The following is a 20,012-nucleotide window of genomic DNA, read 5'->3' on the forward strand; positions in this document are numbered from 1 at the left end:
AGACAGTGAAGCTCCAGAAATTATGTGTATGTGAACGGCAACCTTTATATGTGAATCAAAAGCTCTGTGAAGTCTCCTAGCAGACATTCCTAGTACAGGACAGCTTATAATTTACATAAATGGAACCATTATTGGAAACTTAGACACACAGATAGAACTGAAGTAATTTGTACAGCACCCATGAACCTGAATAATGCCCGATTGTCATCTCCTTAACTTTAGCAGACACACAAATCTAAAAGGATGCAGTGAATTGATGCTGGCACCTATTTGCCACCATACTTTTGTGAAGCTAATGATCAAGTGCTCAAATCTACTAAACTAGAACAAAGATTAAAAATTTGCACACAGACTCACTATTAATGAAAGACAGGACAGATTAGGAAGGAGGATGAAAGGAAAAAGCTATTTGTTTTGAGGACACGTGTGCCATGAACCAGTTTTTAATCAAACTTTAAGAAGTTGTTTATGCATGAGAAGGCGCATCAGAATGTGGATGTGCATGAAAATGGGCACCCAACGAAATGTAATGCAGTGCAGATAGATGGTCACAAACAGGTAAGCATTCCAATGTACATTTTTGTGCATATCCAATTTATGTTTGCAGTTCTTGATCTGACCAGTGACATGCCTAAAAGCTTCCTTTGACATATGGCTCTCCTTAGGCAAAGCTGGATTAGAAACACAGCATACATGCAACTATTCACAGAGCTATGTCAAAGCACAAAATTTGTATTTTTCATTTGAGCTGGAGAATTTGGAATTAATGAAGCTAGCTGGATATAATGAACACACAGAGAAATCTCATGAGGAAAGAATCCCCAGAAGTATTTGCAACTATTGTTCACCCTCAGGCTACAGTAGTATCAAAACAGACCTTACTGCAGCCCATTAAGCATGCAGCAGTGCTTCTGGAGTCATTAATGTGCTCATCAAGACGACATCTAAAACAATAGCCTTTTAAAAGTCTAACTCACAGCTGGTAAATGTATTGTTCACATCTGTTTGATGTGCTGAAAGGTTAGTAGCTGACTCCCAATCTTTGATTTAGTGAGCAAGCCAGGTCTGTAGATTGAAAGTCAGCTATCCTATCTCTGATGAAGCACCGAATACAACTTTAAAGCCTGCATACTGTTTGGCTGTGAAGATAGTCTCATGAAAGGCATTGTCTCCTTAAGTTATGGTTTAATCTCTCTTCTTTCAGTTCTAATATTTGCTATTTTAGCCCCTCTCTCTGCTCTGTACCTTTAAAGCACATTTGAAGCACATTCAAAGAATTATGGGAACAGAATAATAGAACTGTAAAGTTGGGAGGGGCCTTGAGGATTATATTGTCCAACCCCCTGCAATGCAGCAATATGCAGCTGTTCCATACAGGCTCAAACCTGCAACTTTGGCATTATCAACACCACACTCTTTGTTAAGGGCTGCTGGGAATTGTAACTCTGTGAGGGGTAAACTATAGCGCCTAGAATTTATTTGAGGGAAGAGGTGTGCTTAAAATGTGTTTCAGACACACATGAGACATATACTCATTTCTGTTTCCTTAGACATGTGTGTGTGTGTGTGTGTGTGTACAGTATCATAGAGAAATCAATACAAAAACCAACACATTCATATTTCTCAATAAGCATCAAGTGGTTAGGCCAGCAAAGCTGCAACTCCTTGTAGCATTTCTGCTACCACTGCTGTGGGCTTGTATTCCTGTCTTCACCATTAAGACCAAGGAATTACGACACAAGTCAAGGTCTCTAGCATGGTGGGCTGAGTAGCAGAAGAGCTGTCCAACCACGGAGTCACGGGACACCAGGAACTGACCAAAATGTGATGCTGTGCCAGAAACAGCTTCTTACAAACCCAACCAGTTTTACACCTGCTCCCAGCCCTTCCTGGAACATTAGCAGGGCCCTGATCCAGGTGACACATAGTGACCACCCCCCCCCCCTAGAATGAGGCTCATTCTGGGTTCATACTACCAGGTATGCACTGCACCTCTTGGCCTGGCCACCTGCTTAGAGTTGCCACCACATTTGCCATTTGTTCCTGGGGTTTTGGCAATTAGTGTAGAGGGGATAGGCTCTGTGATGAGCCAGGGCACATTGAATCCCTCAGATCCATAGGTTCCTGGAGTGGGACATCATTTAGGGAGGTGGTGTCAGAATATTTATCAAGATCTGCCAACCCACAGCCATGCTGGGACTGGCAGTGGGATCATTCTCCAAGCAGAAAGTCACATACACTTCTGGCTCCACTCTGTTCCTGACACAGAGATTCTCACTGCATCTTCGAAACTGCCATTTATTGAAATGCACAGCAGCAGTGAATTGCTTGTCATATTGAGTAAGATTTCAGGTATGCTGAAGCCTTCGTAAGAAATTGGATAGGTAAATGGGGGCAACCTAAGTTCTGTCTTGTCTCCTGAAGCAGTGATGAATTGGAAGGTATTCTTCAGGTTGCAGTGCAGCAACTTATCTAGTGGGCCATATATCAGGCCTCCCCAAAATGTCCTTCAAGCTTCTTTTCCTTTCCTACCCCCCAAGTCTCCTCTTGTCATTGTCCCAGTAGTCTTCTTGGCATCTTGCGGTTCTTGCAATTGCCTCAGAGCCAACCACAACATTTGCAGATGACGTTTCCTTATGTGCATCGAGAAACCAGATGCAGTGGGAAACTGGCCTTTTAAACATCATAAATTTCACCTACCTGGTCATATGTGTCTGGCTAAAGCCTTACCTTCTGAGGTTGGTTTTCCTATTTTATGGTAAAGGAGCTCCACCTTCCTTTGCATAAGATCACCGTAATATATATACAAAGCAACACACCTGGATCTGGGCTATTAGTAGACACTGAGAACTGCTGTTTCATGAAACCCCTAACAGCAGTAGGTAAGGAGACACCCTAATTTTACTGAAGGGTGATATATATGGATGAAGACAAAAAATGTAATTGACTTTGGTGCTTAGAATTACATTAAAAGCCCAGTGTTTCAAGCATCACTCCTGGATTCTTTTCAGTTTTTGAAGAAATGAACATTTCAATACAACCTTGGGGGAAATGAAAAAAACTGCAGTTTTTCTTGACTGATTATTAATTTCAGCTTATTAAATTCTAAGGCAATAGATTCTTTTCTCCTAGACAAAACATTCTTGATGAAGAGAATGGTTTGGTATAGAGTCTTGCTGATAAGCGTTGGGATGTTGGAGTGGGGTATTTTTTTGCAAACAACAACAACAACAACAACAACAACAACAACAACCAAGCCACTGCCAGTTCTGAAATCCTTAGTGTGCCCATCCAGAATAAAATAGGTTTCGGTACTTATTCTTGCAAACAATATGCTAACAGCAGTTCAGTAATAAAAATATAATATCTTTCAGATTCTTGTCTCCAGGCTTACGTCTCTTGTTATTAAGATAACATATTGAATTTAGCTGGGAGTTTCTATATCTATTTCTCATCTTTAACAAAGTCACCACTGTGAAATTTCTTTCACAAGCGGAAAATATCTACTTCTTCATATCCAAAAGCTGCTATAAATTCTTTAAGTAATGTTAGTGAAGTGAACTGACATAACAACCCCATTTCTTTTGCTATGTCTTGTTCACAAACATACCTAGTTTTTTTCTTATGTATGTATGCACATGCAGTGAGTGAAATTATTCTATTTTATGTCTTTTAAACTTTGTAACTAACCTCTTTTCTTAGACAAGATCTCACGTACCGGTAGTTATATCATACATACTCTTCCTGAATTACAGTCAGTAACCTTTTGCACTAAGGATGTCATATTTAGAATGTATTTCCATTGTTTTTTATTCACACAGCACCATTAATATACATGACAGCTTAAATATACATATCAGTTAAAAAAATAGATCTGTGTCCTGCAGAGCTTACAATTTAAATGTTAATAATAGGGCAGACAGCAGAAGGAGATGGGAGAAGCAAACAATGATTTTAATTTATTTCTGATACTACTCTAGGAGCCCATGCAAGAGCCACAAATGCTCTCCTCTATTTTATCTCAGTTTTGTGCTTTGAAGAGAGATCCTAGCAAGTTCAGATAAGATGAGTGAAAGTTTGGGGAACAATCTTGGGATTGGTTGTTACAGACAGGCACTGAACATAAAACCAGGGGGGAGGGGGACAACACAATGAAAACAAAACTGAATGGCTAGTTTAGATTACGCCTAGTAGCAAGGGGAATTATGAGCATCTCTAGCCTCACCGGCAATGAAGGATGGTGTTACACAAAGTTTGGGAACTTGGATTCCATGGACCAGAGTCCATAGAGGTGAAACCATTATGGAACCCATAATGGCATCACTTTGTAGTCATTCTGATAATATACCTATCTACTGTGTCACCAGCCAGTCTCTAAGTTGTCTTGGTGAGATGGGGAGGACAGATTTTTTTTTTAAAAAAAAAAAAAATATTAAAGCACTTTTACTTCACTCTTCAACCAAGAAGACTCTCAAAGTGGCTCACAGATCATTTATATGAAGAAGAAAAAAGGATGGGAGCAGAAGAGGAAAACATGCAGATCAGGCACCAAATTCTTAATGTTACAAGTTTCTTACAATAGCCAGCTGGGATGGAAATATTTCAGGTAGGATGATGGACTGGATTGGGGCTAGGTAAGGGGGAGCCAAGGCAGCTGAACTTGCAGAAAGACTGATGCAACAGCTCTGCTTCCCTCCTCTGCAACTACTAAATGAATTGGGTTTGGGATCCAGCCGAGTTATTTTCTTCCTCCAACATACTGAGGTGGATCCAAAGAGCCATAAGCATAGCCACTAACACTGTTCCAAAAAACATTTGCACAGCCAAAAGGTGCACAGTGTGTTAAGAGACATGTTTATTTATTGGGCAACACTGCCAGGCTATAAGGGTAGAATTAAATGTTGCACTTTGAGAATTGTTCTGTCAGCTTGCCAGATAGAATTTCCCCTTCTCTCCTTCCCCCTGGTGCTGTTTTGAGAGGAGCCAACTCTTTTGGTGGAGGAAACCCAATTGCTCAAGGAGAAGTGAATCCCCACTCTAAGTTTGGTAAAATTTTGGTGGTATATAAATGCGGTATATTAGGGCGGTATATTAATAATAATAACAACAACAACAACAACAACAACAACAACAACAACAATAAACAAATGTAAAGTTTTCCTTTTGTTTCTTTTTTTCTTTTCTTTTTCTAAACTATTGTGCTGAATGCATGACAAGTGCAAGAGAACGACTTAAACACATTTTAAATCTTAATGTCTCCCATGCCCGCTTTTCAAGCATAAAGGGACCCAGCATCACTGCTCAGTGTGAATAATTTTAGCCCATTGTTTGAGTGTCTATATTCATCACTGCAGCCATTTAAAAATCTCATCAGATCAGCTATGGGCACTTTTAAAAACAGTTTGTGTGGGTGTGAGTCACAATGGAGTCTACCCATCTCATTTTTTGCAAAAATGGTTAACATGGGTTACTGCATGTGACTGGTGTGCTGAATTTGCCCCCAAATGAATTAGCTGGAACAGTGTCGATACCACAGCAATCACAAATAAAAGGCCTAAACATATGTGTATGATATACAACTAACTCATGTCTGCACATTTTGTGGCCTGTGATCTGCAACACAGTGCCAAGCTAGACTATATGGCTGACAAACCCTTCCGCTTTGTTGTCTTCAGCTTACAAAGCCCTTGTGAGGCTGCAATACCTAGCTGCATTCAGCTCAGGGGAGATCACGAGGTGTATGAAACTGGGTTAACTAGCATAGACATATTGAAAGGAGTCTAACATTTGCAACGTTTGAGAGTATTTCAGGCCCCAAGCATAGGAGAAACTGAAGTCATCATGGCATTTGTGTCTTGCCACGAGTGTTGTTGATTAAACCGAAGTTTACTTACACAGAGCAAGCTGTTGACAGATTGATGGCACTATAAAAATGCATTTTATGGGGATTTCAATTTGAGGAGATAACAGTGCTTTACATTTTAATAGTGAAGGAATCTTTTTGTTGCTGAAATGTGTTTATCGCTTCTACTCTCCCTGGAATATCAGTTTTGCTAGGATATGCTAGGATATGTAATTAGCTACTTTTAATATGGAGAGAACAAGTTAACAGTGCACACTGTTGATTCATTTTTTAATTTGGGAAAAGATAGAATGTACAGCTGCAGTCCAAAGACAATTATGCTTATAGAGAGATATAGATATATAAACAGAAATAGAAATAAAGTCACTTACAGTGCAATCATATGCATGTCTGTGCAGGAATAAGCAATGTTTAAATTACATTGCTTATCCGTGTTTTGACTATTTAACTCTGAAAGCTAAAATGTAAAATTGAAAAATAATGTAACGTCATATTTATTACTGTCTTGCAGATCTCTGGTCCAGATCCCTACACTCTAGGGCCTGTAGAGAAACACTTTTATTTTCAGTCTGAAATGAGTGTATGCTCAAAGAAAATTGGTTGGGAAGTGGTTTGTCAAAAACACAGAGTGAGTTCTGAAGGTTATTTAAAAAAAATTCCACCAGTGCTCTGATAAATCATTGTTTCCCATTCCAGAAACATCTGTTTGGATTCTGAAATTTCTAATTCTAAAGATAGTTATGAAAGTTTTTCTGCTCCGGTGGTGTCTGGGATGAGTAGAGTAGTTACAATTCTATAGTGAACTGTTGTGTATATGAGATACGCATGTCTGTAAGAATTTGTGCCCAAATTAGAATTACATCCATATTTTGTGTGTGGGCAGGTTCTCTGCCTGTGGTGTTAGGATCTGCAAGCATTCCAATGGCACACATCTACTTAGGACCTTATTCTTAAATTTATATATTGTCCTTCATCTGAAGATCACAGGACAGTTCACAGCATAAATTTACACGTCATTAATAACAGGAGTAAAAGAATGAGGAAGATCCTGCCTACTTAATGAATAGTAAACAACAACAACAAAAACCCAGTCATAATAAATATAAAATTGATAAATCCATCTATAAATCTGGCCAGGCTTTTTTCCTGAAGAATGTCATCACAATTATAATAAACACACTATAGACATCAAGTGACTATGTGCATGTTTTCCCTCAAAATGAAAATTATCTCCATGTAGGGAAAAGCTGCCACAAGTGAATCAAATGTTAAACATCATGACTGTGATGCTACCATCTATGCATGCAGGAACTGTGGCTACATTCATGTTGCTCTCGGGGCCGGCCCACCCATGAGACGAAGGGAGGCAGTTGCCTCAGGGCAGTGGGCTCTGGATAGCTGGGAAAGGCAGCAGATCAGGCCTCCGTGGAGCATGCCTTGCTCTTGTCGGCTGCCGCCATTGCTTCCTCTCCCTCTCCTGCTGTGCGCCTGCCCACTGCCCAGCATACGCACAGCAGAGGAAGAGGAGGAGGGGGTGGCCTTTTTCCTGCTTTTCCTCATGTAGCAAAACGTGGTGGGCTGGAAAGTACACCAATTCACTGAACTAGAAGGGGAGTGGGGACTTAATTTCAGCCCTTTCCCTCTCCTGGACAGCTCATTCATTCAATTCCACCTTACTTGACAGGGCTACACATATGCAGTCCTGGCTGCTAAATCGAGCTGAGGAATCATATGTGATTGACCAGGGTTCCTGTCCCCTTGTTGGAAGCCGTATGTGTGAGTAAGGCTCAAGTCAATCATTCATTGGCCATGGAATGTGCCCGACGCATGCAGAATCATTGAAGAGGTGGAGCCCACCCAGCATGTTCCCCTCGCCCCTTCATGCATTCAGACTGAACACCTGAAGAGGTCTTAGCTAGAATGGGATAAAAGGGAACTACAATAGTCTCTGCCAGCAACTTCTTCAGTTGTAAAACTGCTCATTTTCTTCCCGTCTCATCTGTCATTTCCAAAACTTTTAATGGATAATTATTTCTCAGGTCATCAGGATTTAACTCTTCAGTATAATTAGGCAAAACAATTATTATCCATCTTTAATTTTTCAGTGAAACGTTAAACATGTATACCCGAAAGTAACCTGAGAATAGATCAGATTTTTTAAAAGGAAAAAAAAGAAAAGGATTTAATTGGAAACAATGAATTGTTCTCAAGTATACAATTGCAGTTTGCAAAATGAAAGATTCTGAAACTAAATAGGATATGTATTTGAAAAGATAATTATTACAATTACTGAATGTTCTTTTAGGAAGGCTCTCTTATACCCAGTGTTTACCTATTGTCTCATTTTCTTTTTATATAAAAATGAAATTAATTAATTCAATATCCTTTTTAATATACAATTACTTCTGATATAAACTATGCACAACATACTGAAAAAAGTTTCATTTGGTAACATAGTATCCAATTTAATTATGAAAGGCTACTTGGAATACACCATGATCTCTAGGAAGCAGGCAATATTAAAATAAAATAAACATTTCACTATGGTGGAGCAGAAGAGACTTCCAAAGATGTTTTTAAATTACTCTAGAAATACTAGGGCTGGAAGAAATTCTGGTGACAGTCCTGTTTGACAAACTAATGGAAGAACTTCCTGAAAACTTAGTGCAATATGGACTTAGTACAAACACTATCTTTATAAATTGTGTGTGATCTTGTGCAAGCGACTACACAAGATCTTGTGCTAGCAGTAGCACACTGATGAATTTTAGTTCTCTTTTCCTAAGCAAGGATCTTGCACTGTCATTAAGAGCCCTTTCCTTAGGATCCACTCTACTGATCTACTATTCAGGACAATATTTGAAATCTTCCATTAGATCAATAGTATTCAATAGTAGCTATGTTTGGAATGTTTATCAGATATTAAGTTTTCTTAAATGTGAAATCTCATTAAGTCAACTTTGAGTAACGTTGGCTTTTTTCCAGCTGTGGTTCACGGGAGCTGATGTAGAGTTCGGATTTCATTAACAGGAACTTTAATCCTATTAGAATTTCATGTGAAAAACAATATGTATTGATTCTGCTTCTGTTCTATATTATATATTGCATAAGTAGGTAGCCTTAAATATAATGCACATCATTTACATACTATATCACATTTTATGTTCTGTGTTTGTAAGATGTTATGTTTATATTTGTTTGTCAGATATACATACGGTGGATTTTTGTTTGCTTGCAATGATGAAACCTAACCGGTCTGCCTATGTCTTGAAGAAATGTGAAGTCTATTATGCTCCCTGGACAGAGTCCTCTGAAAAGTGCTGGGATCTGTGGAAGATGCGTAGGGATTCCTTGGTAGATTATATAATATCAACAGGGTTGCTTAAATGAAGCAGGTCTGGAAAACACTGCTGTAGAGAGAAACAATTGCTAAGACTTTCACAACTGGCACTTGAAAAAAAGCAACGTTAATCTGTTAAAGTTCATTTCTGATGTTGTGCCTTTGTTCCCGGTACTGAAGTGATACACTCCTTTACTATTACTTCTTAATTTTCATTATGCCTCTCATAATGACTACCCCAAGACTTTTTCTCCCTCATTTCCCAGTTACATTTCCTAAGTATAATGATCTCCCCACCTCAACCTGGAGGGCTATATCCTACCTTCTGAAGCAAGCAGAAAGCACCAGACTGCCACCAGTTCCGCTGATTTTCTTTCCAACAGCAGCCCCTGAGCCACAGCACAGATTGTTCTGGAGAGGCCTCCAAGTATTTTTGGGACACAGAGGTCCAGGGTGGGGCTGTAAAAAGCCCCCCAGCCTTCTACTCACCTTTTTTGGATGCCAACCATGGCCAGTGTATGCACTTGAAAATTCATTTTAGAAGGCTGAACACCACAACTGATTTTATCCCTTTTTGAACCCCATATTTCTTCCAATGTTCTCAGGGCAACACAGGGTTAGCCACATTCCAATTGTATCATTGTAGCAACCCTGTGAGATAGGATAGGGTGAGAAGTACTGGTGGGGAGAGTGCAGATTTTCTCTTGAGTCTCCACAGTCCATGGCTAATCTTCATCTGCTACATTGATAGATGTTTCATCATCTTTAAGGCAAAGTCCAAATTTGCATCATAATTTATCAAAATGGAAACCTATGCACATTTTTTTTCTTAACAACTTTTAAAGGGAATTTGGGAATAATCTAACAATAAAAAGGTAGAGGTTTTAAGCATGATTGACTTCCAAATGACCAATCAATCTGTTGAACCTAACAGCTTTCTACTGCAAGTTTGTTATACAAGTTATGTGGCAGGAGGATTGATACTTCCAGCTTATTGATTCAATGGCCTGTGAACGAAAAAGGATTTGTGAAAGAGATTCAGACATTAAAGTCAATCAGTTAAACCAAAATGCATGTGTACACTTGTGCACACACACACACACGCATACATGTGCACACACAAACACACATTCCCTCTCCCTCTCTTTCTCATGAAATGTGATTAAATGATAGGTAGGGTTGCATATATATCTTGTTTAAAAGACTATTCTGGCTAAACCACGAATGGATTTACTGATATGAATAAGAATGTTTATACTCTATTGGGCTCATTATTTTCTATCTTGGAAGGACTGCAAATGGCAGCCATGGCAAGAAAATACCTTTGGTGTCAAATTCTTCCAGGTGCACCTTTTTCATTCACAAAATTAGAGATGATTAAACTGGATTTAAATTACAGGGAGATGGGTTTGGTTTACGTAGCTTCACTATACACTAGAGCAACCTTTCATAGCTAAGAATTTCTGGAATTTCCCTCACTGAGGGATTTTCAAGAAAAGAATGGCACCCACCAGAGGGTTTTTAGGTTGCTTTGATACCGAGGTTCAACTAGAAAGTACATCAGATCTTTCCTAACTCTAAGCCATTTGGACATTGCTTTACAAAGGTGAGCTGATGCTGTGCAGGAACTGGCATGGGACATTTCTGAACTTTTCCATGTTGTTCATGGAAGAGTGTTCATTCTGGCAAGCCAGAGTGATTTCTTTGTCAATTTCAGCTTAGGTGGGCTCTCCTCTTTGAAGGCTGAAAAGTCTTCCGTCCTTGTTCTGGTGCACACAAAACTCCCGGTGTTGTTTGGGAGGAGGGGGAATAAATAGCACAATATTCCCCCCCCCCTCTCTTCTTCTCAGCAAAGCCTATTCTCTCCTGAACTTCATCTGTAACCCACTGTAATACATCTGGATGAAATATCACATTATGGGCACTCCTACCAAAAAAACCAAAAAGACATACTTGGACATACTTAGCTTGATTCAAGAGCACCCACTGAGAGGGATTGATTAGATATTTAGTCTTGAGTCTCCACAGTTAAGTTGAATATCCAAGTCCTTGTGTGGACTGAAATCCTGCATTCAGTTCACTGGGATTTATAGCTTAGTTGGTAGAGTATGAGTCTGTTAATCTCGGGGTCATGGGTTTGAGCCCCACATTGGGCAAGAGATTCCTGCATTACAGGACGTTGGACTAGATTACCATTGTGGTCCCTTCCAACTCTACAATTCTATGATTCTAAAATATCTAACTTTTCACTGAACCTTCCTAATTTACTTTTCATATTGGTGGAAGGATTCCCATTCACTTTGACATTGCTTTTGCTCATAGTCTATTTAATATATTTGGCATCATATCTTAATTCAGTGCATGCCATTTTTTATTTTATTTTATTGCCAACTACCAGCCTGCCAATGCCACACATTAATGATTGAGAGGGTGAAAGTGTCTCTTCCTGTAGTTCTGTAAAGGAAATATGAAAGTCAGACATCTGGATGGTGGCATCTTTGGGAAAAATTAGCAGTAAGCTCTAGCAATTGCCTGTTTGGAAATATTTAGCCAAGAGCCCTAAATGTGATGTCCTTTATGACTTTTTGAGTTAAAACCTTGCAGAGCAATTCATGTGCAAAAAAAGTTAAATGCCTCATAAAAATGTATTACAGCAGAGATAACCATCTGGTCCAGTATCCTTTCTCCCTTTCCCTCTATAAACACTGGATGTAACCACAAAGCCATTTAAATTTACAAATAGAACAATTATACTAATAATTTTGCTAGTTTCATTGTAAGATGTGGTTTCTATTTTAGGAGTAATTATTCCTGGCCCCAGTAAGCAGCACTGATTCTACTCCCTCCACTATGGGGAATGATCATATTCATGTCCATTTGGATGGTGCTGTGACACTCATTGTCACAAGCCCATCTCCCACACCATTCATCATTTCCAATACCAAGGGGATGTTGAACTCCCTGCAGATGGCTGCACTGGTACAGTGCTAGTCTGCTTTGCCATAATGAATCCTTCTACAGAGAACGAGTCTCCACGAGTCCATTCTAAAACAATTGGCCAGCTCAAATAGCAGCAGTTATCTCATTCTCAGAGGGCAAGTATAACAACAACAACAACAACAACAACTAGAAGTGAAACAAGACATGTAGCTTAGTACTTTGAGGTCTTCACTCGACTTCACGTGAAGACCTCAAAGTACTAAGCTACATGTCTTGTTTCAGTGGAGAGTGAAGTCAAATGGGCCTTAGAAAGCCTTGCTAACAACAAGGCCAGTGGAAGTGATGATATTGCAGTTGAACTATTTAAAATCCTAAAAGATGATGCTGTTAAGGTGCTACACTCAATATGCCAACAAGTTTGGAAAACTCAGCAGTGGCCAGAGGATTGGAGAAGATCAGTCTACATCCCAATCCCAAAGAAGGGCAGTGCCAAAGAATGCTCTAACTACTGCACAATTGCACTCATTTCACACGCTAGCAAGGTTATGCTTAAAATTCTACAAGGCAGGCTTAAGCAGTATGTGGACCAAGAACTCCCAGAAGTGCAAGCTGAATTTCGAAGGGGCAGAGGAACCAGAGAGCAAATTGCAAACATGCGCTGGATTATGGAGAAAGCTAGAGAGTTCCAGAAAAAAATCTACTTCTGCTTCATTGACTACGCAAAAGCATTTGACTGTGTCAACCACAGCAAATTATGGCAAGTTCTTAAAGAAATGGGAGTGCCTGATCACCTCATCCGTCTCCTGAGAAATCTCTATGTGGGACAAGAAGCTACAGTTAGAACTGGATATGGAATAACTGATTGGTTCAAAATTGGGAAAGGAGTACGACAAGGCTGTATATTGTCTCCCTGCTTATTTAACTTATATGCAGAATTCATCATGCGAAAGGCTGGGCTGGATGAATCCCAAACCGGAATTAAGATTGCCGGAAAAAATATCAACAACCTCAGATATGCTGATGATACAACCTTGATGGCAGAAAGTAAGGAGTGTTAGGGCGCCAACAAGCTGGCGTGCTGAAGTGCAGCAGTCAGTCAGATAAGCCAAGGTCGAACAGTCCGGGTCAGAAGCCAGCTGAAGTCAGGTATCAGTATGGGGTCAGGAGAAGCCAAAGTCAGAACAGTCCAAGTCAGGAACCAGCCAAGTCAGTCAGAGAAAAGCCAGGAGCCAGGAACAAGCCGAGGGTCAGGAACAAGCCAGGAGTCAGGAACAAGCCAGGAGTCAGGAACAAGCCATGAATCAGGAACAGAACGACCAAGAGCAACCACGCACTCAGCATATCAGTTGCAGGTGCTAGTGAAGGGAGGAGCTAGCCTTTCTTAAGTAGTTGGCCTGCAACCACGTCTCTTACGAGTTGCAGCTGCCTCTAATTGTTCCCTGCGTCTCTCAGCTCTACGCTCTACAGCTGAGAAGGGAGGAGGGGAAGGGCTGTTTCTCTCCTCACAAGGGCCTGATTCTGGCTCGACTTCCTCCTCCTCCTGTTCTGGTCTTTCCCCCTCTCCATCTGACTCTTCCTCTTCCGAGGAGTGCCGCCACCAGTCTTCTCCAGGTACGAACTCCTCCATTTCCCCAGGTTCTTCCGTGGGTGCAGCCTCAACAGGGGGGGCTTGCCACCACTCCTCCTCATCTGGCTCAACCCTGACAGGAGGAATTGAAGAACCTTTTAATGAGGGTGAAAGAGGAAAGCGCAAAATATGGTCTGAAGCTCAACATAAAAAAAAAAACTAAGATCATGGCCACTGGTCCCATCACCTCCTGGCAAATAGAAGGGGAAGAAATGGAGGCAGTGAGAGATTTCACTTTCTTGGGTTCCATGATCACTGCAGATGGTGACAGAAGTCACGAAATTAGAAGACGCCTGCTTCTTGGGAGGAAAGCAATGACAAACCTAGACAGCATCTTATAAAGCAAAGACATCACCTTGCCGACAAAGGTCCATATAGTTAAAGCTATGGTTTTCCCAGTAGTAATGTACGGAAGTGAGAGCTGGACCATAAAGAAGGCTGATCGCCGTAGAATTGATGCTTTTGAATTATGGTGCTGGAGGAGACTCTTGAGAGTCCCATGCACTGCAAGAAGATAAAACCTATCCATTCTCAAAGAAATCAGCCCTGAGTGCTCACTAGAAGGACAGATCCTGAAGTTGAGGCTCCAGTACTTTGGCCACCTCATGAGAAGAGAAGACTCCCTAGAAAAGACCCTGATGTTGGGAAAGATGGAGGGCACAAGGAGAAGGGGACGACAGAGGATGAGATGGTTGGACAGTGTTCTCGAAGCTACTAACATGAGTTTGGCCAAACTGCAAGAGGCAGTGAAGGATAGGCGTGCCTGTCGTGCTCTGGTCCATGGGATCACGAAGAGTCGGACACGACTGAACAGCAACAACAACAACTTTAAGGTCTATCAGAAAGGAAGCAAGGAAGTGGAACACCTTTGAAAAAATAGCTGGTCCCTTAAGTTGAAGAAATGAAGCAGTGCCCGAGCTACAAATCTTCTATCTACTGGTTCGAGAAAAATCTAGGATGAAGTAAATAGGGGCAGTTAGGAGCACATTGTTCACACCACACTATACAGAAAAGCAGTCTTAGAATGGGTCGAAAGGAAGCACTTTTCCTACTTCTAACCCTGCCCACCCCTCAGGTAGGTTTTCTATCTACATGAACCAACATGTTTGGAGATGCAAACATACATGTGAGATAAAAGAAATGTAAGGGGGTGAAGCAATTTGCATAGAGACATGACAAGAGTAGAAAAGATTAAGGAAACACTCCTCTTGGCTTTTCTGCTCCATATTACCTATCCTAAAGATGATTTCCTCCACTAGGAAAAGTAGAATTTAGCTTTTTCCAAATGTTGGCAACATGCAGTTCTATCCTAAGCATCTTAGAAACATACAATGCAGTATTTATTTACCAACGGTGTATGCAAACAGTACAATGCATATGCTTTGATGGGGATTGTAAATATTTTAACACAAGATGAGATTCCCCCTTCCCCTTCAAATCTATGCCGAAACATTCATCTGAACAAGGCTGGATTTAGATACTGTAATAAAATGTTCCCACACCAAAGGCCTCCCTCAATTCATCCATCGTAATATTCCCCAGAGAATCTGTTATATTGACAAGATGGGGTTTTATATTTAATCTATTTTTCTTACCTTCCAAAGTAAAACTCTTGCACCCTCCTCACAGAAGTGTTAGACGAAATAGGGTTATAATTTATACCAGCTAATTTGTTTTTAAATTTCCCACAGGCACAGCAGCTTACAGACTTGGAACAAAAACTAGCAATTGCAAAAGAAGAATTGGAGAAAGCAGCTCTTGACAAAGTAAGAACTCTTCTGAGCACATCTTTCAGCTCTATTAATAGACAGTGATTGCAGTCTAATATGGCAACGTAGGATCTTATTCTTGTAGAAATGTAGACATATATTTGATTGTATGCATAATGAGTATTCCCCCTGGAGAGGAGGGAAGTTCTTGCAGTATGACAGTCTGAGTACAGGCATTTGCTCATTGAAGATGAAGAAGAAGAGCCATCTATTTTTCCTCTCTCTCTCAACATGCTCAGTAAGGGGCAAGAGCATCATTATGACTTTTACAACTTCAAATACCCAAATACAGCTGGGACCAAAAAGATGTGATGTTGTAAGAACTATAGCACAGAGCATCATTACAGAGAGAAAATGTGTCTTGTGTGGAAATTTTCTTCAGACAGGAATATGTTTTAAAATATAAAGCAGTCTCATCTAGCTAGGTGGCTACTATGCCTGGGCTGATGTCAGCATAATGTGAGGCAATTCTTTGTTCCACCAGCAGCAGAGGCAACACCATAATGAAATCCCCAGAAACACCAGCAAACCCGCCAATAGTCACTGGTGGATGTGTCTTGTTGATAATGCTTTCATCGTACACATGCAGAGAAGGCACCAATAATCCAGTACACATTGTCACATAGCCAATGTCCTCTCCAGTACCTAATATTCCCCACATAGGCACTTTTCAGAAATTAGCACAAATGTCCTGGTGCCCAGGTGAGGAAAACAAAACTTTTTGCAAGAGGCAAGGAAAGGGTGAAAACCAGAACAAAATGCTCACAGGGATCAGTACCAAAATCCATCTGGTAGTCCAGTTGGAATGAACACTGTGATGGGAAACAGATGATATGGGCTTGAATCTTCCCGGGGGGGGGGCTTGTTTTTACTCCTTACTCCTGTATCACAGTCACAACATCCTGAGGATTGTTGTACAAGCAGCAGTGAGGAAGGGTGTAGGGTTAGCAGTGCACTGGATTATTGGGACGTTCCCCTTAGAAGCATAGTGTTCCCTGATAATGTCAGAAATCCAATGCACAGCATCCGTTATATGTAGCAATCTAGCAGCTGCTTTATCAAATCTAACACAGAAGAGCCCACCACCTTTCAAGGCATTCTGGACCAGTTCATGGTGCCTGGAAACTGTGTTTTTTTATGGGCAAGGCTAAGTTGCTGACCCAAGGCTGGAAGAAGTACAAGGGCAGATAATCCACTGCCATCGTGTCCTCATTCCAGTGTGTGAAACACAGGTCGCTGAGGTGAGAAACAAGCTAGGAGTTCCCAAACAGAAATGCCTCTTTCCTATGGGGAACAAAATGGAATAGTACACTTAGCCATTGTGTCACATGCCCGTTTCTTATTTTCATTTGTGTGCTCGATCATACATTGGTTTTCTTTCAGTTTTTTTAGTTGCTGAAAATTGTAAAGAGCGCGGACATAAAAAGTGCAGAGTAAAATATGATCCTCTGTAATCTCTTGTTAAGATCGAATGACATTTCCCCCCTCAGGAATCACAGCTGAAGGCTCTGAAGGAGACCGTACAACTCTGCCTGTCTTCAGTTTTGCACAATCAGCCTCCCACTACAAATATAATCCCTTCAAAACCGACTGAGAGACAGACATCCCCAGTTACAAATGGTTCAAAAATTCCATTTCAAGTGACAAGCACCAAGGTATCTTTTTCCCTTCTTTTTTTTAAAAAATGAGAGTGTGTCCTGAAAGTCCATCAAACTGGAACTAAGAAGGATTTTAAATTCATTGAAAGATTAGGATGAATTTTGAAGGTAATGCTAAGCCTATCTTTGCTGTCACTGAAGTTACTTTTTACTATTTTTCTTGTTGCTGAAGAAGATTTGGGATATTTGCTCTTATAGAAGCCTCATCTGCATAGTTAACTGTTATAGTACATAATCTCTCCTATTTGGTATGCAGTTTATTGATACTGCCTGTAATTAATATACCGTTCAACAGAGCTTACTGATATAATTCCTATTCCTGCAAAGGCCACTAATTGCAACTGAAAGCAATGAGACAAATTGGTCATGACTGAAATCTTATCCCATTGCGTTCCTTAGGTCTTGGTTATTACTGAAATGCAGTAATGCAAAGCATAATTTGAATCAAGCAGCAGTGCAGAAAACTTGCAATAATTTTTAAATGCTTCACTAATCCAGTAACATATAGTAGCAACCTTTGGTGCCTTAGTGATGACGGTGTAATAGCAGCTGCAATCCCCAAACATACCAGCAATTGCCATCACTGTGTCAGTAATCCTCTGTTGTAGCACTACTATATAAACAACTCTTAGGATTTTTTCATGCAGTATATACAAGTCTTATTTTCTCAAGTTGATTATGCACATGTATACCCTTACAACTCCAGGCCGGACAGGGGATTTCATGGTGTTTTACACCCACCCACCCCTTTGTTTACTAACTTGGGTCATTCACATTTCATTGTAGGGATGTACAAATATGTACACTCCATTGTTTTAAGTGAACATATGAGTGGGGAAAAGATTGTGCCCACTAGTCACATTCGCAGGGCTGGTGTAACTGAATCAGGTAATTTCTAATGGCTGAGAAATTATCCTTGTCAATTCAGGACAGCCCTAGCTCTGATGCACTGACTGTCTACTATGGGGCCTGAACATTCGGCATTTGTGGAAAAGTAGCTTACACACATGAGACTCCTCTATGCAGGCAAGAACCTGCTCACATGGAGAAGCTCCATGCATGCATATCATTACATGTGTTTCCTCCTTTACAATAATGCTGAGTGGTGTAGCCAACAGCTCACATGGCCAGCGATCCTTCTTCCTCTTCCTGCTTTTACTGTGTATGTTATCAGAGCTGAACACCCCTTTTGTTTCTCCATGGAACCATGGACATGAACTCCGTTATCAGAGGTGACACACTGCTATTAATACTTACTTCAGGATGAGAACGAGGTATTCCAAAGGCACCTCATTAAAAGCATATAAGAGCTGCTAGTCCAGCATCATGACTCCGAAATGTTGCTCCCCTTGGAATTCCTCAGGTGTCTCACCAAAGGAGGGGCTCCTAAATTTACTTTAAATTTCTTCTTAGCAACATTTTCTGGTCACAGCCTTGTAGAGCCACACTCCAGGGTTAGCAATCACTAACAGGTGGGTTTTAATATACTCAACATGTTTACTTAACATCATTCACCAAGAAATATTATTACTTTCAGAGATACTGCTCATACTGGTACATGCCATGAATGTGTCTGAGGGAAAATTATGGGTCATAATCCTGCTGCTCTACTCATGGACACCTCATTATTGTAAATCTGTACATTATCCATGATTACAAAACCCTTGAAAACTTGCTACTGTGAAATAGGTTGTCAGGGAATCATGGTTTGAGCCAGAATTATACCTTCTGCAACGGAATTATATCACAGAACACTTTCATGATGACAGCCATTGTTATGTATGTAGTCCTTGACTTTGTCTTCCTATTAAAAGCTAACTAGCCCCAGCTGTAATTGCATGAGCTTTTCCTTTCCATCAGTGTATATGACTCCGGTGTTGTTGTTTTTTAATGCGTACATGTGCTTTTTTAAAAAAAGTGACACAGAATTCAGAGTCTCAGTGCTCATGAATCCTGTCACTTTTGATAAGAAGCAGCTTAACCTTCAGTGTATGCCTTGCCTTGTAAATATTGTAACTTCAGGGGATTATTCATCCAGTTACCAAATCATAGGCTTTTCTCGGTGTCAAATTTACATATCATTTATAGGTTGAAATGCATATTACATTGACAATATCTGTCTTGGGCAACACTGTAGGAATCAGTGTGTGTTTCTTTTAGAAAGTATGCATAAGGAGATAAGAGATTTTTGGCAATGGGTGACAGCCATCCTATCTCTGTGTCCTTTGGTTCCCAGGCATGCTTACTAATGGCAGGTCCATTGTTGAGAAGGAGGGGGCACAGTCTCTTACTAGTTTCTTTGTGCCACGAATAAATATAAAAACCTGTTGTCCCTGTAGTTTCATACAGCCCACTCTCCAGCAAGTGGCATGGCTTATGTATGTGTGCATAGGACTGCAGCCTTAAGGCCAAATGAGATGTTCGCTCAGTGTGCAGCTATGTATTGTCTTTAATTACCGGTAATTACTGGCCTAGCCATGGAGTTGAAGCTTACTGGGAAGACTGCACATGAGGGATTTCTCTTCACTATCCCACTGCAAATAGATTGCCCTGCCCCCAATCCACAAAACTAGACACTCTGAAAAATGCCCCTATTTGTGCCTCTGAGGGGAATTTCCACTATGGTTTATTTTTGTGTGTGTGAGTGTGTGTAAAGATAAGGCTCCCTTCCACACACCCTACCCCAGCAAGTTAAAACAATGGTACTCCTTCATGTTTGTCACTCACTATTTCCTCCACCCTCTAGCAAAAGGAGAGTTGCTCTCCTTTTACGTAGGACTCTCTTACCGAAGTCTCACCCAATGCAACATGGGTA

General features: G+C 40.5%; 1 protein-coding gene across 3 annotated transcripts in view; it reads left to right on the plus strand.

The window, feature by feature from the left end:
* The window catches only part of LUZP2 (leucine zipper protein 2), a 292,217-nt gene that overhangs the window by 228,401 nt on the left and 43,804 nt on the right, over nt 1-20,012 (plus strand). For 2 of the 3 annotated variants that reach the window (XM_033151009.1, XM_033151011.1), the window contains 2 exons: nt 15,462-15,536; nt 17,030-17,194. In XM_033151009.1, coding sequence (XP_033006900.1) covers nt 15,462-15,536; nt 17,030-17,194 — 240 coding nt within the window. Of the gene's footprint in view, nt 1-6,374; nt 6,492-15,461; nt 15,537-17,029; nt 17,195-20,012 lie in introns of all 3 variants that reach the window. The other variant, XM_033151006.1, reaches the window with a different exon arrangement.

The sequence above is a fragment of the Lacerta agilis genome, chromosome 1 (genome assembly GCF_009819535.1).
Source record: "Lacerta agilis isolate rLacAgi1 chromosome 1, rLacAgi1.pri, whole genome shotgun sequence".
NCBI classification, from domain to species: domain Eukaryota; kingdom Metazoa; phylum Chordata; class Lepidosauria; order Squamata; family Lacertidae; genus Lacerta; species Lacerta agilis.